The sequence below is a fragment of the Euprymna scolopes genome, chromosome 19 (assembly GCF_053919585.1).
Source record: "Euprymna scolopes isolate OS-2025 chromosome 19, ASM5391958v1, whole genome shotgun sequence".
Taxonomy (NCBI): Eukaryota; Metazoa; Mollusca; class Cephalopoda; order Sepiida; family Sepiolidae; genus Euprymna; species Euprymna scolopes.
In genome coordinates, this window is record NC_136500.1 from 104,630,499 (window position 1) to 104,657,090 (window position 26,592).

Below are 26,592 nucleotides of genomic sequence, written 5' to 3' on the forward strand. Positions count from 1 at the left end.
AAATTATTTAGGGTGAAATGAGTTTAGGAATTTATAGCCAAACCTAAATATATATTTTTTTTTTTTTGCTTAAAAAAATAACATTAATACAGTAAGTTAAGTAAAATTTGCATATAATGCTTTGCTTTACGGTTGTTGTAAAAATGGAACGGAAATTTGAATTTCGTTCCCTTTTAAATTCGGTACATTTTTACATTACGTCCAACTCATCGTTCACATTCGACACATCAACTTTTATAGCTTTTCGGGTATGCTGGCAAGGTTAGGGGTGTCTATTCCGAAAGCCGTTCTTAACATGGGTAGATTGGTAGGTGTGTCAGAAATTTCGTGAAAAATAGTGAATAATTCCACCCTGTTTTTCCAAGCTAATAACTCCTCGAAAAATGTAACTCAAGCCCTATTTTTTTTTTCAATTAAGGGAGCAAGGACCAAGGTTTCATTAAAAAAAACAAAAAACAAACAAAGAATCTGTTTTTTTTTTTAAAAAGGTTTTAAACTTCGGACTTTACAGGTCAATTTCTAAAAAACACTACTTTTTTTGTTTTAAATTTGAATATATTATTTATTGACCTTTTCTCTTCAATTTGTGATATATAACACTTTCGGGAGTAAATTATTTACTTTTTAATAGACATTTCAAAATGGGAGGTATGAATTATTCGACCTCCTGTCTTTCCAAGCTTATAACTCCTCGAAAAATGTAATTCAAACCCTAATTTTTTTTCAATGAAAGGAGCAAGGACCAAGGTTTCATAAAAAAACAAAAACTAAAGAAAAAACAAACAACGTGGTTTAAAAAAAACAGGTTTTAAACTTCGAACTTTACAGGTGAATTTCTAAAAAACACTACTTTTTTTGTTTTAAATTTGATTATATTACTTATTGACCTTTTCTCTTCAATTTGTGATATATAAAACTTTGGTGAGTAAATTAATTATTTACTTTTTAATAGACACTTGAAAATGGGGTGGGGCGTGATTTAAAAAAAAAAGTTTGCCTAAAATATATTCGGTTTATTGGAAAGGGCATAAAATTTCACATTGACCCTGAAAATATCGTAAAAATAGAATCAATAGAAAAATTTTGATGGATTTTTAAAGTTTAAAAATTGAAAAATATTGAGTTCAGAAAATTCATTACTGTTTTTTAAAAAATAAAAAAAGATATTTCTATTACTTTTAAAACAACTTTATTAGTTTATTTTGGAAGTATAACCCATAAAGAAAATAAACAACCCACTTTTAAAAGAGAAATTACGAGATTTTTATATTTTATTCGCAGTTTCGTGATAAGGGTGTCAAAAATTCTGATACATCTACTAGATTGGAGTGTTTATTCGTTGTAAACGTACCCTACAACCTATAAATGTCGACATTTCCAATGTGAATGGTAAGCTGGACTTACGTAAAAAATAACAAAAAGATATACCAAACTGACTTTTTCGTTTAAAAATGGAATTATTTCCCTTTCGTTATTAACTTTTTTTCTTTTTTTTTTTAATAAATATTTTGTGTTTCATATACATAAAGTACAATTGTTGAATGTTACTGTTTTGATTATATTCGTTTGAGGGGGGGGCACAATTAAAAAATTAAGAAAGATTAAAACGAAGCGAAATTTAAGTTTCCGTTCCATTTTTACAACAACCGTAAAACAGCGCATACTCAGCAATTTTATCGTAATTTATAAGCATTATGTTGAAACACTAAATCAACATTTTATGTATTTTTTTGCATAATTAATGATGGAAGTATTTTTCTGTTTATTTTCTGAACATCTGTTAAAAAAAAATAATTTGTACATTCTCTTGAAAAAAAGAATCAAATTTTTCTCTACTTTCACATAACTATTTACAGTGTTCATCTGTTCTTTTTATAATAAAAATTCCGTTTTCAAAGAGAAACGTTTACTGACAAATTTCTTTAAAAAAAAAAAATTGCAAGTTTTCCTGAAAAAACAACTTTCACTTATGGTAAAAAAATTAATCTTTTTTTTGGGGGAAAAAATAACAACTTTTATTGAATTGCAAAAAATAATAAAAGTAAATAAACGAACAAAATGCAATTTTTCTTGAGGAATGTGTTCATTTTAACAAACTGAACCACAGCAACGCGTGGCCGGGTACAGCTAGTATTAAAATATAAACTTAAGAAAAAAAAAAGGAAAGAGGGGGGGGAATAAAAAGGGAATTTTATGACACATTGACCCTGGATGGTCTCAGACAGAAACAGGAGCCTCTCGCCTGTTAACGATAACTGTATAGTTCTAGGTTTTATAACCCTAACCCCTAACACCAACATGAAAATGAATAAAGTCACCGATAAATAAGTAAATAAACAAATACTAAAATGAATAAACTAACGAATCTTCACACTCAGAACAAAAAAAAAAAGCCTTCTTTTGCTGAGAATTAATTTTCGCTCTTCATTTTAAATTCCGTTTTCGGAAATAGAGGTTGTTGCCTGATGAGGTCTCTAATTGGTAAATACTGGTAGACCGAAACATGCTCATGACTGTGTAGCAACAAACTACTGCTTATGTAAAGACAAATATATATATATATATATATATATATATATATATATATATATATAATGAAACTCTTGGTTTGTTAGGTTTTGTAAAAACTAAAAAAAACACCGAACCAACCGATTGCTTCGATATTTTGTATAGTATTTTCACTCTACTCATGCGTGTTTTTATATATTTCTTTTTAATTATACTTAATTTTTATTTCATGAATTAAATGGTTTTATTTGTAACAATGCGGCCATTTTTTTATTTGGGGAAATATCATCATCACCACTCGCCGTCATATGACATCACTAAAAAGAACTTTTCATCTCGCTTCATAATGTGTTTATAATATGGGTAAATTTAAAATGGATAACATTTAATCACGTGATTATTGAAAATGTAATCATGTGATTGAAATTTAATTTAAATTAACCGCATGTGGTCGCTCTCCTGTCAAATATTCATCGAAAAAGTCAACATTTCCAATGTGAACGGTGAGTTGGACTTATGTAAAAAAAAAAAAAAAATGCCCAAAAAGGTAAACCAAATTGACTTTTTCGTTTGAAATTTAATTATTTAATTTTTGTTAATACAATTTTATTTTTATTAATAAAAAATAAATAAAGTTCGATTGTAGAATGTTATTCCTTTGTTTAAACACAAAAAAAAATGATCAAAACGAAATGAAATTTAAATTTCCTTTCCATTCTTTTCAACAACCATAAAACAGCTCATACTCCGCAAGTTTTACCCTAAGGTATACACATCTAGATCTACTTACATTATATTAGAAACTGAGCGATCCCTAAACATCTGGTAGCTGAGTGTCAAATCAATAATAATCTGCTTAAAATATTGTAAAAAAAAAAAGAAAAAAAAAAAAAAAAAAAAAGGCGGACCTTAGCGAGATTGCCCACCTTCTAAATTCCACAAGTTTCACTTTTTTAAAAACTTTTTTCCCGTTAATATCATCGATTACATACTTAAGTTTCAGACTATAAAAAAAATGAAAAACATTTTTTATAACTTTTTATGTGGGGGTTCATTTTTCAATTATAACGTTGTACTAAATTGAATACAAAATTTATTGAAAACTGAACCCCCGCGTGAAGTTATACAAAATATATTTTCAATATTTTTTTCATAATCTGTAATTTGAGTCTGTAATAATAGGAAAAAAAAAAATTTTTTAAGTGAAAATTACGGAATTTTGAGGGGGATTTAGAGGGCGGCAATCCCCCCCCCCCCAGAAAAAAACAAACAAAAACTCAAAAGGAACCTCTCTCAACTATATGGGCAATAATTTGATTTTGTGTTTCCAATAAGGGGGATAGATTTACTAGGACTTTGTATTAGAAACTGAACACCCCTTAAAAATATATAATTATTGAATTTTTTTGCATTTTGGTTAAATTTTTTTAGTTTGCAATCGTTGATAATCCACTCAAAAAATTGGAAAAAAAAAAAAAAGACGAAATTACAAAGAATGGTACCCTTGCAGAATTTGACCCGAATCCTGGGGATCAATTATAGTTAGGGCTAGACCAGCAATCACCAGATTAAGCCGAGCGTTCTTCAAATGTTAAAACCCTAAATCGACATTTGTTTTGCATGATTAATGGGGGTGTTGACAAAAATAGAATTAGTACATTTTCTTGAAAAAAAAAAATTCTGTACTTTCACCTAACAATTTACATTATATATATATATATATATATATATATATATATATATATATATATATATATGCGTGTGTGTGTGTAGATATATATATATATATATATATATATATGGATAAATTTGTGTGTGCATATATATATATATATATATATATACAGAGAGAGAGAGAGAGAGAGAGAGAGAGAGAGAGAGAGAGAGAGAGAGAGAGTATCGATAAAATAAGAAAATTACAATATAAAAATATATACTAATATCTATAGATTTATTCATTTATTCAACAAGGATGTTACAGTAATTAGGGATGTAGGATACGTAAGAACTTTTTTATATCATGGTATTTCAAAACCTAATGCTTCTCATCAGAAGAGGAGAGAAGACGTTAGGTCGCATAATAGGGATGTGACATCTATCAATAATTACATTAGGAGCAAAATAATTATGCAATGGGAGGTAAAATATTGAGACTTTATATATATATATATATATATATATATATATATATACTAGCATTTCAGCCCAGCGTTACCCGGGTGTTTGGAGGTGTGTGTTGAGCAAAAACAAAAAAGGGGTAGTAGAAAGGCATGCTCGAACCCATACCGTGAAGGAGGAAAAGAATGGGAAAAAAGCCTGACGTCTTTGCTGTTACGACCACTGGCAAACCGGAAGTGGTTTGGACATGGATCTAACTAAATAACTTGATTTGAGCACAAAACAATAAATTTTAAGGGGTCATAATAGGGGCTAAAGTTAAAAAAAATTGACCTCTGCAGTCTCTACTAAATTACTCAGACAATTTCTTGTCTTAACATTGGAAATTTGACGTAAAGGGTATTCAGAGATAGGGCAAGCTTTTTAATCGGTTTGGGTCGAAAATTTCAAGCTACCAATATATAAATGTATGTATGTAGGTTTGCATGTCTGCCTAAAACTTTTGACGGAGGCGAAGGATTTTCACAAGATCAAAATTGTTTTAAAGCTTGACCCTTCAGACGACAAATACCGAAAAATTGGCTAAATACATTAATTTCCTCACCCTCAACTGGGCACTTTTCAACAGGGAGGGGTCGCTTTTTTCACCGATATTTTCGAAAGTCATCCCCTCTTTTCGATTGTCTAGCCTTAATTTAAACCTACGTCACTTCCGGTTTGACAGTGGTTGTAACAGCAAAGACGTCAGGTTTTTTTCCCGATCTTTTCCTCCTTCATGGTGTAGGTTTGAGCCTGCCTTGCTAAATATCAAAGTTATTATTTTAGTAAGGGGGCAGTACAGTTTTAATAAAAATACTAGAATATGATTGTGCCTTCATTTATGCTGAACAGAACGCTCACAGCATGCCCAGCAACAATATATTACATATGAAAAATGCTGCTGTGGAATTTCCACAGGTCCCGCTAGTTATTATTATCATTATTATTATTATTATTATTATCACTGATAACAATATTATTATTATTATTATTATTATTATTATTATTTTCATTATCACTGATAACAATAATAATAATATTATTATTATTATTATTATTATTAGTAGTAGTAGTAGTAGTAGTAGTAGTCGTAGTATTGCTATCAAGGTTATGACTATGTACGCGCCAATGATTTTTCATTGACTTTTTTTCTGTTTACTCAAAAATCATGCTTGCATCTGTTCAAATATGTGCATTTTGATGCAAACCCCAATTATTTCAAGGACAATCTGTCTGGATCACGAAGACAACATTTTGTTTTTACTTCCATTTCCGTTGTAGTTTGGAAATCAAGTTTTCCCTAATTACTAACCTTTTTAATGGTCATGGAAGATTTCGTTCTGCCAGTCCTGCTATCTGTAAGGGAAAAATCTTTAACGAATTGAAATAATCCGTCTTTCTTAACTGCTTGCAAATGGAATCTTTCTAGAGACTTGGATTTTTAATTTTGATCTATTTTTCAACATTATAAATCCAACTTCCGACTCTTATGATCATTTTGTATTGAAAATAAGTAATCACTTCATATCGCTTCATCTTGATGTTTAATTTTTAATTCTTAATTCACTTTTCATTTTTCATTTCTTTCCCCCATTACATAAACTCTTTGCATTTTTACATTTATCACTAGTTTTCATATAATGCAGTTTCAATTCATGCCAGTATCGGCAAATGCATAACTTTGCCATAACATTCATTTGCTAATATCTTTCCTCTGATGATGAGAACGCGTTTCTTTACAACTCTGCGGAATAAGAAAATCTTAATATTTCTTATTTGAGTATCCTGTCGAACAATAAATTCATGTAAAGTATAATTTATAGCCTTAAATTCTTATTCTATAAATATATATTCTATATATAAATATAATTTATAGTCTTAAATTGTGTTCTTCCATGCATATTCCAGGTTAAGATTTTTCACGGGTGAAACAATCAATGGATTTAATGAGGTTTATACAAAAGTGTTCAATACTGAAGTAAAGCAAGATTTTATAGAAGCATTTATATGTCGCTACGAATCGATGATCATGTTTGGATCAACAAGTTATAAGATGCTCTTTATACAAAAATTAGAAAAAAGTTTACAGCAGATGTTGATTAGAAGGGCAGTTACATGATATTCAAAAATAAAATAAATTAATGACTTTTAAGTGAAAAAGAACAGAAGAAAAGGGAAAGAAATAAAAAGAAAAAAGGAAAAATTATTATTATTATTATTATTATTATTATTATTATTATTATTATCAATAATAATAATAATAATTCTGATTTCGTTTATCAACGTCTCTCTGGAAAGGGATGGGATTCATTTCCAGAGGATTTCCCTTAATCACAGCTTCAAACCAGGAGCTTCAAAGGTCAAGGGTTTTCTTAAGGATGCTGGTGGTACCTACAATTGCAGAGGTCTGAAGGCCTAAAACCGGGGATTTGTAGTTTTTTCAATTGTCCTTCCAGACGACTTGATACTACTCCTAGTGTACCAACTACAACCAGGATTATTTATATTTTAACCCCGTGTATACGCCTTATCTCCAAGGCCAATGGAACATAATTGCTCCACTTCTTATTCTCCTTCTCTCTTACATTCCTGTCCCAGGGTACTGAAAAGTCTACAATCTGCCAGTTTTTTGAGACCTTGTCAATGACGACCAAATTTGGACGATTATGTTCCAATTGCTTGGTCGTTATGACACTTTTGTCCCACCATACCTCTACCTTGCCATCCTTACTTGTTCTCACTTCATCAGGCACCTCCTCAAACCATTTTCCAGCACACTTCACCCCAACCCTCTTACACACCTCCGAATATATCTGGAGTCCCATGCGATCGTGTCTTTTGTGGTACTCTCTCTGGGCCAGTCCACTACATCCTGCTACAAGGTGCGCAATTGACTCTGAGGTCTTACCACAAACCCGGCATTCTGCAACAACTTCCTCTCCTAGAACCACTTTTTTGAACAATCGTGTTCCTAATGCCTGCTCTTGTACTGCACACACAAAAGCTTCAGTATTCTTAGCCAGATACCCAGCTCTAAGCCATTGCCATGATCTTTCATCAGCCACTTCTGCTCTATCCTGGAAGAACCTTCCATGCATTTTCTTCCTAGCCAGTTCCTCTGCTTTTTTTCATCTATACGTTTCACATAATCAGCCTTGGTCTCATATACCTCCACTTCATTTGCTACAACCTTAAGCATCCACTCTTCACTTCTAACCACATGCTCCTTCAACGACATCCTCCCAATAACAATAATAATAATAATAATATGATTATAAACAAATAAAAACAAAACAAAAACGTTTGCAACATTGTTTTATCTATAAATTACTTTAAACCCTAATAACTGTTTGCATAAATGAGGATTGCATCTTGAATATTCTTTAAAAATTCTTGTGTAATTTCTGTGTCTGACGTTAGGTGTTCCCATTTAATTGGGAATGCTTTTTTCTCTGTATGCATGCTTTTAGACACTCACTATGGATATTAAAACAATGTTGTTTATAGTCTTTACAAAATGATATTTATCTGCACTGTAAAAGGAGCAAAGGAGATTTATAGAAAGTTATCAGGTATGAGAAGAGGAGTTTTATGATGCACTGTTTTTTGTGAATGCTGAAACTAAACACAAATTACATCAATTTTTAGGGATATAAGTCTATTCACATTAACCATAATGTAGTGAATTTTCTACATATTAATCTTAACTTAGATTACAATATATACAAACCATATCTTAAACTCAATCAAATTTTATATTACATTGACATTAAATCTCATCACCTAGACTTAGTGAAAAACGCTATTATTCCTAGCATTTCTAAAAGAATATCAAGGCTTTCTTACAAAAAATAATTAGTTCTAAGAAAAAAATATTGTGACTAAGAATTTTCTGGATGTCCTGGCCCTCTGGCCGGGACGTCCAGAAAGGCAATCAGCTTTGGTAAAAGGGCAGCATATAGCAATGAAATAGATTACATAAGGGATCAACCGAATGAATCACTGAGGAAAGAAATAGAATAAGGACACCACCTTAGGTTATCTATAATATAAATCTCACCTATCTGTTTAAATTTATGTATGTTTGTATGTTTGCCTAAAACTTCCCATGGAGGCAACGGATTTTCAAGAGATTGGTATCATTTTGAAGCTCGATGTCTCGGACGACAAATATCAAAAAATTGGTTAAAAACATTAATTCCTTCACCCTCAACTGGGTAGTTTTCTATAAGGAGGGGGCGCTTTTTTGTGAGTCATTTTTGCAAGTCATCGTATCGGTTAGATTGACTATACCTAATTTTAACATTCTGAACTTCTGGTCGCGGCATGTAGGCTTTTTTGATGGGGGTTATCGACAAGGTTACCAATTAAAGTTTTCTTATACTTCCTAGATTATAAAATCTCATATTTGAAAATGGACGTCTTCTCCATCTTTTTTTGGATCGACTTTTAAAACATTCCGTAGTTCCTGATGTATGTTTGTTTTTTTTTCGTATAAAAGCAAAACCGATCAAAGTGAAGTCAGCGGCCTCCTGTCCCTCTGGCCGAGACATCCAGAAAAGCAATCAACTTTGATCAATGTGGGGGAAGCCTTTCATATCTAACAATTGCTATTCAGTTGGACGCTGCCAGAACTCCCCCTTTAAGGGGGGAGCTGGTTTTCCCCAACATCGTTGGGAAACAGATACGGCAGAAACTGGCCTACAGCCAGAGTTAAGCGTGTGATTCTTAACTTAAGCCAGACGTTCATTTCTGCACCTGCGTGAACTCATTCACTTAACTATTCATTTCTGCAAGTCAACTTTTTGATTGTCATCGCAAAATGAGAACACTTTTCACTTTCTGTTGCGTCAAAGCGTAGCGGTAAGATTTCAGGTTTCTTTCACTTTCTTTTCCGCCTTCGCGTCACGGGTTTGAACCTGCCTGCTTACTACCACTTTTTTTTTCTTTTGCTCAGCACACACCTCCACACACTTGGGCAATGCCGGGCACCCCTGCTAGTATCATATATAATTCTTAAAGCAATATAATAACCACTAATATCTCTAATCCAATCCAGTTGAGAACCCCATGACAACATCTAGAGAATAAGAATAATAAAAAAACAGATATAGAAATTCTGTATGATTTAATCCATCTTGCTGTGCCCACATCCTTAATATACTAAAGGAATTTTACTAGATTCTTGACAAGAACTTTACTGAAGTCAGTAATATAGGTAAAGTCATAAACAAAAACACAGTTAAATTTTGATTTTCAGCATCCATTAACTTAGCCAATAGGTTCGAATAAGGTAAATATAGATAAGGTAATTAAGGAAGTTGGAAGATATATAACAGTTTAGATACTGATGTAGAATCACTATGTAACTATAGAAACGCTAATAAATGCTCCTTACAAGGAAAATACCTTGTTGCCAACATTGTATATAAATGTGATGTTAAAAAAAAGATAGAACTAGGACATACATAGGGTTCACGGGGCCTGCAGGTTCAAGAATTTGTCTTCAAACATTGTTTGAAAACAAATCTTGTTTTAATGATTCTAATGAAACATAATTAGTACTTATTCAAATAAACTATCAACTCCCTGGGCTCTGTGTAATCTTTCTTAATTATTCTTTGTGATTATTTAAAGAAGGTAACACTGTTGCTATCTAATTTACATATGTATTTCTGTTACACTCTATAGGACGTATCTTAATTAAATAGCAAAATATGTGTCTTTCCTTCCATAAGAATAATATAGAAGTAAAGGAGACTTATTTTTAGTTATACAAGAAGAATGCATTAACAGATATGCAATGCAGTTTATATTTTCTTAATGAAATCAAAGTAGATTAAATAATGGTAGTGGATGGGTTACCCAATCTTCATTTTTTAGCTCATTTGTTTTCAATTTCAATTACAAGATTTGATTCTCACAAATTTCCTTTCATTTTCATGATATGTTTTAAACATATTTTTCAACACTTCTCTTTTAAGATTTTCATTTAAGATTTAATTTTAACTTTTTAATCGTTTTTTTTTTCTAGGGGTCAAAATGGATTGGTCAAATTGTGGTGAATATTTGGCAGTAGCTGGCTTTGTTAGACTACCAAATTTGTACTGCAGAAATGAGCTGCATTTTTACAGCAAAGATGGCAAACTCTTACATCGTGTAGTAGTACCCTCTCAGGTAAGACTCCATGTCAGATTTCACATTGTAATATCTGCTTCAATCAGTTTTAAATGTCCTCATATCAGAGAGTGTGAATGTACTTGAAATTTTTTATCTTCATTTTTTTTTATATATCCTACTAATCTTTTCTTTGATGTTACTCATATTTTCACTATATTCCAAAAACTGTATCACAAATATGGTTTAAGATTTATAATAGATGTTTACTTGGTAGTAATTGTTCGTTCATAGGATGATAAGAATGAATTTTGATTTCAGGTTACCCAGTATATTTTCTAACAACTCAGCTAAAATAGATTTGTCTGTGAGAGAAATAGTTAATTGGTGAATTTAGCAAAATTATATGACTTAAGAGTCGTGACTGTAGAATCTCTAATAAACTTCAAAAATGAAAGATATGAGCATTCAATAATGTTATAAAAATATGGAAACTAAAAAAGAAGTAAATATTATCATTTACTATCGTATATAGCGAAAGAAACACTTTTAAACTTGGCGTGAAATGTATGAATGAGCCTTAGTTTTCTAGAAGAAAAATGAATAAGGAAAATGAAAGAAAAAAATCTAATAGAAAGAAAGAGCTGCCAGCACATGAAATAGTGATCAAATATGAATATTTCACTTATAGACAAAACATGATATAAAATTTTGAAAACTTAAAATAATGACGTGGTAAAACAACGAATAACCTGTTGTTAATATTTCTTCATAGATAAGCTAACATTTTGAAATACCGAATCTATTGTAAATAACACAAAAGAGTATATATATATATATATATATATATATATATATATATATATATAAGTGTTACAACAAAAGCCAACACTGAGAGTCATTGCTAAGATCTACTAGGAGTTTGAGGAATGTTCAAAAACCCTGGATGAACAAAATCACCACACCTGCACACAAGGTTATGACAACCATTTACCCCTAGTCACCAGACTTGTAGCCGTTCTTCTTGTCACCCAACCGCAACTCTTTTGACTAACTTTTTTCTGATGACCAACAAGCATACCCACAAAACCGTTGAACTCTCTGGAGGTGTTCACCAGTCACCACTATAAAGCAAGACATGTGATTTATTTCATGCTCATTTTGAGATGGTCGTCTCCACCAATAGTGATTACATTGAAAAATAATGTAGTATCTAGTGTTTTATGCTTTTCAATTAAATATTATTATCATTACGTATATACGTTGGATATTACTTTATATATGAGAAATATAAATTTCAGCATTATATGTTTGGAGCAAGCAAACAGAAGTAGGGCTTTTATTTTTTTTTGTTTTAACATTACTAGGCTTTTTCTTTATTTTTCTTTTCTTTTCTTTCCAGCCTTTTAACTCTTAGTTTGAACCTTGACCCATTTTTTAAATCGTGTAAAATCCTGTTTAGACATATAGACGCTCTCAATCTCTCTTTATTTTATTTTATTTTTCTTTCTCTTCCACCCTCTCTTCAAGTTAAATTGTCCTACCACTTCCTTATTTTTAGAAGATAGAATTTTAATTTTGCGATTTTAGTAATATTATAACATTTTCACTTGTGCTGACTTACAAATATAATCTTGATAACAAAAACTGCATCTGATTTTTAAAGACTATTTTGCTTTGGTTTGATAAGCAATTCTTTTATTTAATTATTTTCATTTTCATTTAATTTTATTTGCCTGTCTCCGGATATCTTTTGGTTTTTATTCACAAATTGATTGAAAACTTGAACTGAATTTTGAAACTGATATATGAAAAAATTTTTTTACTGGATCGATATAATCAAATATTTGCCGAATATCCAATCAAACTAAAGAAAAACTGTGGCAATATGTATATATTGGATTGTTACCAGCTTCCTTGGATTTATTACAATATGCGTTGGATCTTTTTACCTGCCGAATACCAAGAACTTCTATTACAGGATTTAGCATGCAATTTCGATTTGAAGTTCAATATCCTTTTTTTTTTTTGCTGCATCAATATCCAATTTCACTTATTCTACGTAGCTAAAATGATTTAAAAACTTAAAAAATACTTCATTTAAATTTCTATGTATATTACCTTTAGAAAATTACGTGCAAACCTTTTATAATATTTGCTAATATTGTTGAATAGTGGGGGTTTCATATTAAGAATGGCGAGGGGTTCATATTGGGCCAATACATATAATGGATATAACGATAGTGATAATGAGAGAGAAAGAGGCATTTATACAGGTCTGAGGATGCTTGGGACTTCATATATATACGATATATATATATATATCGGGTGATAGATGCACAGTTCTTATATTTCTTATAACACATATAGAGAGGATGAGAGATACATTTCTTGGAAGGGTTACATAATGTTCATAATAAGATGTTTAACACATTACCTTTTGGTTGTTGAATGATGACACATGACAACAGTTTTACAAAAACACAAAGATGATTCTTTATCCATTAAACCGTTTGAATGCTGATGACGTCAGGAATTCACATTTGTTCTACGTGGTTAACCTTCTACTCCTTCGCCTCTAAGGGGACCCGCCTCTGACCATGTCAACTCTTGGCTGATCAACTCTCTCCAACCGACAGCTGACTGTTCTGCCTCAACTGCCCTGATCTGACTAACTCTAGTTCCTATATTGAGAATCCCCCTTTTGCTATGACGTCAGAAGTACGTTTCTAAAACGTGACCGACTCACGTGGCTATGTACATGTTTTTCCAAACACATTTTTGGCAACAAAGAATTCTCAACTGACCTATTTTTTTAACGATGTATTTTTAATTTGTATTGTTCATTCTTTTTAGCTGACATTTTTAATATTCAGTTTTGTAAAAGAATGAACAATCAATTCTTTTTACAATATAAACAATATCCAACTATTTTATAATAGAATTTAACAACAGACCATTTTAACATTCCGATTTCTAACATCCTATTTCTTAACCTCGCTTACAAGGTTCAAGTCTCGGCTTAACCTAATCTCATTTTCACTTATCTAATGTTCTTATTTACATGGAAAGGGACAACACTTTTTCCTGTAACAATATTTTTCCTCCGAGAAGATATATAAACATCAAAAAGGCTCAAGGAAATATATTTTACTATGCTGTAGGCTTTGTCTTGCATACAATAAAATTTCTATGTTTCAAAGTTAACTTTTTCAAATCACAAATTTTAAATTCCTAAATTTTATATATATACTAGACTACCCGTGACCCGTTGGGTCAGTATGTTGTATTAGCTATGGAATTCATGTATGAGTGTGACACTTGTGACGTAAAGAAAATAGGTTTTTTTTTTTTGACATAACAGAAACATTTCTATGAAAGTATATTAAACTGAAAAAAAGATTATAGATAGATTTCTATGAGTCGTTCTGTCTATTATAATTGCTTATTTTTGAAAAAAAAAAAAGATTACAGTTATTGAATTATAAGTGGTTGGCCATACCTATAGGTAAATGTGCACTGAACAGATACCATAATACTTATTATAGTTAAATTCAAATTTTGATATATCTACTTTTTTTTTTACATCGTTCATTTCTGTATTACATTTAAGTTATTTTAACCCCCCACTCTTCCCATGTTAAATAATAATTTCGAAATAATAACGTTAATATTTCAGTGCGCAGGTCATGCGCGCATGCGCTACCAGATGTCGTAAACTGGAAAGTGGGTTACATACGATGGGCGTGCAATAAGTAATGCCCCTGACCCACTTCCCAAAGCAGTAGAGCAACGAAACTTGGCACAGTTATTAGTTTTTCTCTACATAGGAACCACCCAGAGTTATGCATTTCTCCCATCGTTTGATGCAGCTCTGGAGACCGTTTTTGTAGAACACCCCAGGTTGGTCCTCCAACCACGACGTGACTTCAGAAATCAAGGCTGCATCATCTGGGAAATGCTTTCCTTTCAAAAACATCTTCATGGCTGGGTAGAGGTGAAAGTCAGATGGTGCAAGGTCAGGAAAGTAGGGAGGATGAGGTAGGATTCCATAACCACATGCCCGTGCTTCTGATCTGGCAATATGCGAGTTGTGGACTGGAGCGTTGTCCTGCAGGAGAAGGGTATCTTTGCTGATCTTGCCCCGCTTCTTGATTTTGATAGCTTCCCTTAATTTCCTCAAAAGTGAAGCATAATAGGCTCCTGTAATTGTAGTACCCTTTGTCAGGAAATGTCATCACTACTCCGTCCTGGTCCCAGAAGACTATGGAGGTGGTGAGTCCAAGTGCTGCCATTGCATTGATTGGGCTTTGGTCTCTGGATCATAGTGATGGAGCCAGGTTTCATCCTGTGTAATCAGTCTTTTGAAAAACTTTGACTCATCTTCTTGGCACATCTTCAACTTCATTCTCGAGCACTCAACACATTCTCGCTTCTGGAATGGTGTGAGCAACCTGGGAATCCATCTGGCAGACACCTTATACATATGTAAATGGTCATGAATGATAGTTTCCACAGACCCTGTACTAATCTTGACATCTTGGGCTATTTGGCGAATAGTAATGCGCCGATCTTCCAAAATGGCAGCCTCATCAATGGCAGAAGGGTGGGGCGACCAGGTCTGGGATCTGTTTCCACAGACTTCCGACCATGTTTGAATTCACGATGCCAGCGTTTTACAAGGTCATATGATGGGGCATTATCACCATAAGTTTCTTTCATTTCATCAAAAGTCTCCTGTGGTGTGCGTCCTTTCAAATACAAAAACCGGATCACTGTTCAACATTCAACAGGCTCCATTTCACACCTGACTCAGTTCAAACACCTGTAAAACAGAAAGCACAATTAGTTCAGAGCTGTAATTTGCCACATAACCTGTAGAGATATAATTCATTGCACATGCAAAATTTCAGCTAGATCAGACAACTGGAAGTGGGTCAGGGGCATTACTTATTGCACGCTCTTCGTACATCATTACAAGGTCATTTGAGTTTTATAATATATATATATATATATATATATACATATATATATATATATATATACTATTTAAAAAAGATAATTGCATGTAGGTATATATATATATATATATATATATATATATATACCTACATGCAACTCTTAATTCTGTTACATAGATATATACATATATACATGTGTCTTATGTATAGTCATTAGATTTTTGGTTCTAGCAAAAACTTCTTTTTTGTTCAATTTATAAAAGGTCCGGAGTATCCTACTAAGGATACTGCCCAAGTAGTTATTCCATTAAGTCTATATAACTTTGTATTGTGGATTTTTTTTCTTTTTCTTCTTAGGTAAAAAAAAGAAACCATATTTTCATCTCTATTGTTCAATTCAAGAATGCTTAGATATTTATAAGTCTCATGTTTGAAGATGATGGTCCGCTACCCGACCCACCACCTACTGAGTATAACGTACCTTTAGAAACATTCTAAATCTCTGAGGAAAAAGTCCAGAAACTATTCAAGAACTTACAGACCAACAACCCTCTTGTTCTTTCAAAAGCTGCTGATACCTTGGCACACCCAGTATCACTGCTTTTCCATAAATCTCTGCTAGAGGGACAAGTACCACAGGACTGGAGAAAGGCAACAGTCTACCCCGTCTTAAAGAAGGGAAGCTGACTACAAGCGAGTAACTACAGACCAATTAGTCTCACATGCATACTCTGTAAGGTGATGGAAAAACTTGTCAGGGAAGAAGTTATAAGGCATTTAAGGGAAAACCACCTTATTAGCACAGAGCAACATGGCTTTGTACAGGGAAGGTCCTGTACTACTCAGCTTCTGGATGGTATGGATACCTGGACAGAAACTCTCGATGCAGGAGGAAGTATCAACATCGTCTACATGGACTTCAAGAAGGCTTTCGATTCCATGCCTCACCGTCGCCTCCTGACAAAGATTGAGTCATATGGCATCCAGGGCAAAGTCCTCAACTGCATTCAGTAGTAAACGGAGCAAAATCAAGCATAAACGACCTACCTAAACTCTGGCAAAATGAAATGAAGCTGTTTGCAGATGACACAAAGTTGTTCACACGTAGTGACATCCCAGGAGCCGCAGACAGCCTACAGGTTGACCTAGATAACTTGCAGAACTGGTCACAGGGCTGGTTGCTCCATTTTCACCAACAGAAATGCAGTGTCCTGAAACTAGGGAGCAGGAGATCAGAGGCTAAATACACATTGAAAGACAACTCGCTTGGAGTGATAACACTGGAAGAGCATGATCATGAGAAAGGCCTAGGCGTCTACATCGACAACAAACTGAGTTCCAAGGAACATGTAGCTAAATCCATCGCAAAAGCAAATAAAGCTGTCGGGATCATTTGCCGCATTTTTGACTTCCTCTTGAATACAGTCTTTGTGCAACTCTGCAAGAGCCTATCTTGGAGTATTGCCACTCTGTCTGGCAGCCACACCATAAGACTTTACGCAGTGATCTGGAAGACGTACAGCGCCGAGCAACCAAGCTGCTGGCATCACTGAAGGACAAGCCATATTCTGAAAGATTGAGAACTCTGAGACTGCCCACTCTTGAGCATCGGAGAAATCGTGGTGACATGATCGATCTCTACAAGTACATTCATGGGATCTATGATACAAGAAAGCCATCTTTTCAGATCATCCAAAACAGTGCAACCAGGGGCAACAGCCTCAAAATCGTAAAAAAAACACTGTAGGCTAGATGTCCGCAAAGGGACCTTCTCACAGAGGGTTGTCAACACATGGAATGATCTAACAGATGCAGTTGTACAAGCACAAACGGTAAGCACATTCAAAAGCAGACTTGATGCCTATTGGAGATTACTGCCGAGTTTATATTGTCCATTCTCCTAAATTGAAGTGCAAATTCCTGGGTTTCTGTGCCATGCATGCTACAAAGTTGTCTAGGAAATTTTTCCCTTGGAATGATGAACAGGTCCATGACTTTTTTCCCTTGGAATGATGAACAGGTCTATGACTTATAATAATAATAATAATAATAATAATAATAATCATCACGATCACCACCACCACCATCACCACCACTAGAGTTTCCACAAAGTCCATCATTAAAGATTTCTCTGTCAACAACTTGTGGCGTTGCCTGAAGTCCAGGTGACAACAAGTCTCCTCAGATTTCCAGTATTCCCCACCTCTTTTGATAACCTTTAGAAATAAATGCGCATTATCACAATACCTGTTTACCAGCAATTCCCCACTGGTACCAAACTTTGGCCTTCAGTGGAATTTGTGTGGCAAAAAGCCTCCCCTAAGATACTGGTCCTCTTTGCACATCCAGTGGAGGTCTGTTTAGTGCTTTCTCTTCCCAGTCTTTCCATCTTCCTTGACCCTTCACGATTATTTTGTGTGGTGCCAGTTGATGCTGACACTTCAATTTTTGTTTTGGAGGGGGAGAGTAAACTTACAATTATACGGCTTCAGTTTTTCTTGATTCCATGCGGTGTTGTTCTATCTTTTTGTTGTACTTCTCTTACAGTTTCTATATGGCGTTTGTAGCAAATGTGTATTAGTCTCTCTATTTAATACGTCATCCGTTTTCATTATTGTTATCAATTGTATCTTCTCAGCCATTCCCCTGATTCCAATCTCTCCCATTCCTTTTTTCAAAGTTTGTCAGGATTGTTCCTAGTGCACCTACTATTATGGATGTTCTCTTGACTTTCTTCATCTTCCAGATCCCTTTCAGCTCTTGGGCCAGTTCCGTGTATTTACTTTACTTCTCCGTTTCCTTGATATTCGCACTGTAGCCTGCTAGAATGGTGAAATGTATGATCTGGCAGGATTTTTCCTTCTTATTAACTATTATGACTTGAATCGATTTATCTGTTTGTATATTCGTGTCCTGTAGGATTTTGTGACTTTGATTTTCAAGTTCTATTATTATCATTATCATTATTATTATTGGCTCACATGGAGCTTTCACATAAGTCAGCAAATGATCTGATTGGAGACCTGTGGTGTTCTCTGGAAGCTGAGTGACAACAAGCCTCCCCAGACGTCCAGCTCTCTCCTCCTCCTTCGATAGCATTTGCAAATTAATTTGCATCATCGCAACAGCCTCTTACCATTAATTTCTTGCTGGCAGTGGCCATTGGTTTATACTGGAATTTGAGTGGCACTAAGCCTCCCCAAGATCCCAGTTCTCTTCACACTTGTCCAGCGGAGGTCTGGCCAGTGTTCCGTCCTCAGTCTTTCCATCCTCCTTGAACCTTCTCGGCTCTGTGGTATCAATCACTTTTCTATTGGGAGGAACAGTGGTGAAACAATGGAGGGATGCATGATAGGGGTGTAGAGCATGTAGATCTGCAGCTTCGGCGTTCTTCATTTCCTGTAATGCTTCTTCATTATATTGTCTTGTGTTATTCTCCGGATTCAAGGGTTTTCCTTAATATTTCAGCCGCTTTCCTTATCGTTAGGCGTTGTATTTTTGCAGCCATTCCTCTGATTCTAATTTCTGCCATTCTTTTTTCCAGGTTTTTCGGGATTGTTCCTAGTGCTCCTACTATGATCGGTACTATTTTGATTTTCTTCATCATCCAAATCCCTTTTTAATTCTCTGGCTAGTTCTGTGTATTTGCTTTGTTTCCCCTTTTTTTCATACTCACCCTGTGGTCAGCTGGGACAGCAAAGTCTATGATTTGACAGGATTTCTCTTTCTTGTTAATTATTATGACATCTGGTCTTCTTGCTTGAATGGGTTTGTCCGTCTGTATGTCCATGTCCCATAGGATTTTGTGGTTCTCGTTTTTGAGTGCTGTTGCGGGTTTATGCTTGTACCATTTATCTGTATGTTCAAAATGCAGCCGTTTGCACAATTTCCAGTGCACCGCCCTCCCCACTTGGTCATGCCTGTTTTTGTATTCCTGTCAGTTTGTTACATTCACTTACTATATGGTTTATCGTTTCATCTCTTTGTCCCCAGAGTCTGCATTTGCGGTTTTCTTGTGTTTTATCGATCCTTGATTATTATTATTATTATTATTATTATTATTATCATCATCATCATCATCATCATAATCATCATCATCATTATTATTATTATTATTACTCACTAGGAGTTTTCACACAGGCCATCAAAGATTTCTCTTTGAGAACAACTTGTGGTGTTACTTGGAGTCTGAATGACAACAAGTCTCCCCCAGATTTCTAGGTTCACCTGTTTCGATAACTTTTGCAAATTAATTTTCACTGTCACAACAGCTGTTAACCATTGATTTCTCATTGATAGCGACCATTGGTCTTCACTGGAATTTGAGTAGCAATATGCCTTGCTAGGGTCCCAATGCTCCTCATACTCATCCAGTGGAAATCTAGCTAGTGCTTTCTCTCCTCAATCTTTATTTTTTTCAAATTTTTGTTCTTTTTATTCAATTTCCCCCTTGACCTTCCTTGGCCATTTGGTATGGGTCGATATTGGCACCTTTTTTTTTTGAGGTGGGGGTAACTTACTTTTTCAGTTTCATGATTCTATGTGGTGTTTCTTTGCATTTTAATTTGTAGCAGTTTCTATATATCCGACTAGTGTCTGTAGTTCATGTATATGAGTCTCTACATTCAAGGGTTTTCCTTAATATTTCATCCATTTTCATTATTATTTTCCATAGACTTTTCCTTCTTGTTAACTATTATGACATCTGGCCTTCTTGCTTGGATGGGTTTATCTTGTTCTAAAACCCATAGGATTTTGTAACTTTCATTTTCAAGTCCTGCTACTCGTTTGTGCATGTACTATTTGTCTGTGTGTATAAGATGCAGTTTTTTGCATAATTCTCAGCGTACTGCCAGCATATTGCCTTCCTTACTTGATCGTGTTTATTCTTAAATTCTTTTTGGGCTAGTTTGTTGCATTCACTTATTATGTGGTATATTGTTTCGTCTCTTTGTCCACAGACTCTGCATTTGCCGTTTTCTTGTTTGTTGCCAATCTTTGCTTTGATGTGATTGGTTCTAATTGCTTATCTTGGGTGGCTGTTATAAGGGATACAGTTTCTCTGTTAGGTTTCTTTTTCATAGCCATGTCCAAAGGTCCAACTGTTTTTGTTCATCTCATCTTTTGTCATCTTTATGAATCGTTCATGTAACTGTTTCTCTTCCTATTTTTCATAGTTTAGTTTCTAAAAATTTTCTTATTCTTCTGAAGTATTCATTTCCAATTTTCTCTTTCATTTCTGTTGCTTTGATGGTGTCTGCTTCCAAAACTCCTAAATATTTGTATCATGTTCACTTAATGACCTCATCTCTGCTTGGTTAGGCAGTTCTATGCCTTCTATTGTCTCCAGTTTTCCCTTTCTTATAACTAGCAGTGGGCACTTTTCCATACCAAATTCCATTCGGATATCCTGGCTGAAGATTTTGTATTAATGTATCTAGTTTCTTTTTGATTGTTGCAAAAAGTTTCAGGTCATCTGTGTACATTAGGTAATTCATTCTTTCATCTGTATTAGTGAACTTGTATCCAGCTTAGCACTTTCTTAGTATAGTGTGAAGGGCCATCATATGATGAATAGCAGTGGAGATAGAGAATCTCCTTGGAAAATACCCCTTTCTATTTTAATCTCAATTATGCAATGTCAATCAGCTGTCAGTCCAAGTTTTCGTGTTCTTTTGGTATTTTCAACCAAATTGATAATCTTGCCTGGTATTTTATACATTTTCAGGCGTTCTATTATCCATGTTTTCATTGCATTTTCTATTACGTTGGTGATCCCGCTTGGTATTTTATACATTTTTTAGGCATTCTATTATCCATGCTTGGGGGTTCCTGTTGTACGCTTTTTTGTAGTCGATCCATGCCATGGCTAAATTCTTTCTCCTTCTTTTTACCTCCTTTAGGATCTTTTGATCTATATATAACAGGTCATGTGTTCCTCTTTTTCCTTTTTGGCATCATTTCTGCTCCTCGAGGATGAGTCCACTGTTATTCAGGGTGTGGTAGATTTGTTCCCTCAGTTGTGCTGTCAGTATCTTCCACATAGTTGGTAAGCACGTGATTGGCCTATAGTTGCTAGGGACGGTTCCTTTCTCCGTGTCCTTCTGTAGCAGTGTGGTTCTACCTTTTGTCATCCAATCTGACACGCTTGCTTCTGTATACATCTTCTCAGGTTTTGAGCTAGCCTTTCGTGTAAGGTTGTGAATTTTTTTAACCAGTATGCATGTATCCCGTCGTGCCCTGATGCTCTCCAGTTTGCCATTTTTCCTATGGTTTTCTTTAGGGTTTCCTTGCTGATTTCATTCACTGTTCCTTCTTCTATTTGTTGTAACTCTTCTTTCATGTCTTTCAACCATTCAGCATTTCTATTAATTATTATTATTATTATTATTATTATAATTATTATTACTAGCAGTTTAGCCCGGCTTTGCTCAGGCCCTATGTACTGTTCATACTTGCCCTATGTGTGAATACACTTTATGTAAGATTTCAAATGTTTCGACCAAAAATTGTCTGAGTACTTTCGTAGAGCCTGCAGAAGTAAATTTTTTAAAACTTTGACTCCAATTTTGACCGCTTAACATTTATTATTTTGGTCTCAAATCAAAATAAAAAGTCTTACCCATGTCCAAGTTACCTACATCTAAAAGCTCTGTATATTTGCTCTGTTTCTCCTTTTCTTTGATATTTATCCTGTGGTCAGCTGGAATAGCAAAGTCTTCGATTTGGCAGGACTTTTCTTTCTTGTTAATTATTATGACATCTGGTCTCCTTGCTTAGATGGGTTTATCCATTTGTATGTCCATGTCCCGTTGGGTTTTGCGATTCTCGTTTTCAATTACTGTTACTGGTTTATACTTGTACCATTTGTCTGTACATTCGAGACTCAGTTGTTTGCACAATTCCCAGTTTACTGAACTTCCCACTTGGTCGTGCCTGTTCTTGTATTCTTTTTGGGCCAGTTTGCTACATTCACTTACTACATGGTTTATCGTTTCGTCTCTTTGTCCACAAAGTCTGCATTTGCTGTTTTCTTGTGTTGTGTCAATCTTTGCTTTGATGTTGTTAGTTCTTATCGAGTTACCTTGTGCTGCAGTTATTAGGGATTCAGTTTCTTGGTTTACATGTCCTGTTTGCATCCATGTCCAGGTGTTTCCATTATTCACATCTTTTGTCATCCTTATGAATCTTCCGTCTAGTTGTTTCTCTTCTCATTTTTCTTTTCTTGTCTTATTCTCTGTCTCTGTTTTCTGTTTTGTTGATTTTTTCAGTGTCTCTCGCTGCCATAGTTATCATTTCAGTGTTTTGCCTTATGTATTTTTCTAGTTCTTTTTTGCTGTCATTCACACAGTCTTCTATACAAACCAGTTCCCTCCCGCCGTCTTTCCTTTTCACATAGTCAGTCAATATCATCCTTCGGGTGTAGTGCATTGTGCATTGTCATGAGTTTCCTGGTCTTCTGATCGAGCTGTCTCAGTTCTTCTTTAGTCCACCTTATGAACAATCCAGAGTATCTTCTAGTGATACTGCCCATGTATTTATACCTTTTAGTAGATTTCTGCTGTATAATTTAGTTTCCAGAATTTTCTTGTCCTCCTGAGGTATTCCTTTCCAATTCTCTCTTTCATTTCTGTTGCTTGGATGGTGTCCGCTTCCAGAACTCGCAAGTATTTATAGTGTCTTGTTCCCCTAGTGTCCTCATCTCCATTTGGTTGGGTAGTTCCATGCTTTCTGTCATCTCTAGTTTTTCCTTTCTTATAATTAGTTGTGCACACTTTTCCATACCAAATTCCATTTGGATATCCTGGCTGAAGATCTTGGTAGTGTTTATTGGTGTCTCTAGTTCCTTTTTGGTCCTTGCAAAAAGTTTCAGATCGTCCATGTACATCAGGTAATCCATTTTTTTCTCTTTGTTAGAGAACTTGTATCCGGCTTGGCACTTTCTCAGTATATTGTTCAAGGACATCACGGCTATGATGAACAGTAATGATGATAGTGAATCTCCTTGGAAGATGCCTTTTTGTATGTTAATTTCTATTATGTGTGGTCCATCAGCTGTCGGTTCCAATCTCTATGTTTTCATTGCATCATGTTGATGATCCTGCTTGGTATTTCATATATTTTTAAGCATTCTATTATCCATGTTTGGGAGATCCTGTCGTATGCTTTTCTGTTATCGATCTACACCATGGCAAGATTCTTTCTCCTTTTTTTTTTTACCTCTTTTAGGATCTTTTGGTCCATATATAGCGGATCAAGTGTTCCTCGTTTTCCTTTTTTGCATCCATTCTGCTCTTCGGGAAGAAGTCCACGGTTATTCAGGGAGCGGTAGAATTGTTCCCTCAGTTGTGCTGTTAATATTTTGCACATAGTGGATAAGCACGTGATCGACCTATAATTGCTGGAGGCGGCTCCTTTCTCTGTTTTTCTATATCTCTTTTGTCATCCAATCTGGCACGTTTGTTACTTGTATATGTCTTCTCAAGTTTTGAGCTAGGCTTTCATGTAATGTTGTGAATTTTTTAAATCAGTATGCATGTATCCTGTCGTGTCCTGGTTTTATCCAGTTCGCCATTTTTCCTATGGTCTTCTTCAGGGTTTCCTTGCTAATTTCATTCATTGTTTCTTCTTTGATTTGTTGCATCTCTTCTTTCATGTCTTTCAGCCATTCAGCATTTTTATTGTGATCCCGTCGTTCTCTCCATATCTTACTCCAGTAAAGTTTTTTTTCTGTCAGGTTTGGTCATTCTTTTTCTGTTTTTCCTCCGTTCACTTTGGTAGAATTGGCTTTCATTGTTTTCAAATGTCATGTTTTGTTTGTACTGTTCAGATTTGTATCTATATCGTCTTAGTTTCCCTTCTTTTGCTGCAAAGTCTCTACAGGTTTACAGTACTCTTCATTTCTCTCAATGGCCATTCTTGCTGTCATCATTTATCATTGATTTATTATTGATAATTAAATCCTATCATCACAGTTATTTTTTGGCAACAAATGGCTTTCAAACTATTATGCTACAATGGGTGTATTGATCTCCCTCCCACATCAGGGAAATATAACACTAATGTTTAGGTGGAGCTATATATATAGTTTATTTACTTCCTCTTCTGGTAGGTTTAGTACAAAAATGAGAATGAATTTTTGATGAATTTGATTATGATTTTCTGTTCATTTTTTTTTTTACTTGGTTTCCATTGCGGAAATCACAATCCATTCAAACATCCAATTTCTCCTACAATTATTTAAAGAAGAATTTTTTGCTTTGTAGCAAATATTTTCCTGTTTATGGTCAACTCGCCAACCTTCTTCCTGACTTCAAACATGCAGAGCCTTTATTTATTGCATTTTTGTGTGTTCCATTTTTTTTGGAAATATTTGAAACAAAATCTTACTTCAAAATATTTTAGAGAAAACATGTCTTCTTCACCATTTTCTTTTACTTGTTTCACACATATAGTCATTTCGAGTAGCTGCCATGATAGATTCCAGATACTGATGTATTCTTCAATAAGTGTAAAATACTTACACAAAATCAAAAACATTGACTACTCTAGCGAAAACTGAAAGTAAAGCTCACGTTACTAAAGTAGTGGATTTAGTAGAATGGGGTTAAATTCTCATCATTATTTAAATGAGCTCAAATTTTGATATGGAATGTGAATTGTTGTCATTTGTTTGTATTTAAATTTTGATAATATTTGTGATAAAAACAGATAATCTGCACATGTAAATGTTAAATCAGTTTTTGAAATAAAATCTATGATATTTTAATGTTGTTAGAAAATACTATTAACTTATTATTAATTAGAAAAAAATGGAAATACATAAACAGTTCATTTATTAGTTTTGTCTTTCTGTACATAGGGGCACAATCATTTCTGATTCATACATTTTTTTAATTTCAATCTATCTTATATGACAGAGAGCTAAGTTTACTTCCAAATGAAATCCTTATATACCATTAAGGATAATTTAGCAAAGGTTTTTTTTAAAATTTTTTATGGATACTTTTGGATCTAATGTCGTATAAGAATCAGATGGACTACTACGAAAGCAGCAGAAAAACATAAAGCTTATTCATCTTTCTAATGAATATATCAAGATTACACAACGGAGAAATATGGCATATTTATTTTGGTTTGTTTTGTTTTATGCCTTTTTGCATTATTTAATGCTGAATCCGGTAATTTTGGTGAAAAGATTTTCTGCTTCAATTTCTTTACATCTTCGAATATTTATTTGTGGTGTTTAGTTTGGTTGTGTTTTATGGTATATAAACTTTTTTGTGTTATTTAATGCCGAATCCAGTTATTTTGGGTAAAAGAATATGGTTTTTAACATATACTTCAAATTGTTTATATTTTCAAATATTTATCATCGTGTTTTGTTTGGTTGTTTTAGTTTATGGAATATCAACTCTTTGTGGGTTATTGAATGCCGAACCCAGTCATTTTTTGGATGTTTTGTAGAGAAACATTTTTGTTTTTGGTTTTGCAGAACCTGATTGAGTTTTGCAAAGTCAAATGAATTGCATTCCGATGACAGTTTTTTTTTTACATTTGCTTATTTTTCTAATGTCATATTACTAGTATATATATATATATATATATATATATATATATATATATATATATATATATATATATATATATATATATATAATTCTTTATTAACATATTCATTTTTTATATATACCAATCCTTATTTAAGAAGCCCAATGTAATTACAGAGCATATAATGAATAAATGACAAAAGCCTATATTCCAAATTTCATGATATTGACCATCTTACAATTTATTCCTTTAATTCAGTTGACATTTACAATTCTTGACAGTATGTGTTTCGTAACAC

The 26,592-nt window shown here is 33.8% G+C and overlaps 1 protein-coding gene across 4 annotated transcripts in view; it reads left to right on the plus strand.

Moving 5' to 3' along the window:
- Window positions 1–26,592, plus strand: part of LOC145239866 (tubby-related protein 4-like) — a 647,302-nt gene that overhangs the window by 345,687 nt on the left and 275,023 nt on the right. For all 4 annotated transcript variants that reach the window (XM_080103438.1, XM_080103439.1, XM_080103435.1 and 1 more), the window contains exon 6: window positions 10,700–10,842. In XM_080103438.1, the coding sequence (XP_079959564.1) occupies window positions 10,700–10,842 (143 nt within the window). The remainder of the gene's footprint in view (window positions 1–10,699; window positions 10,843–26,592) is intronic.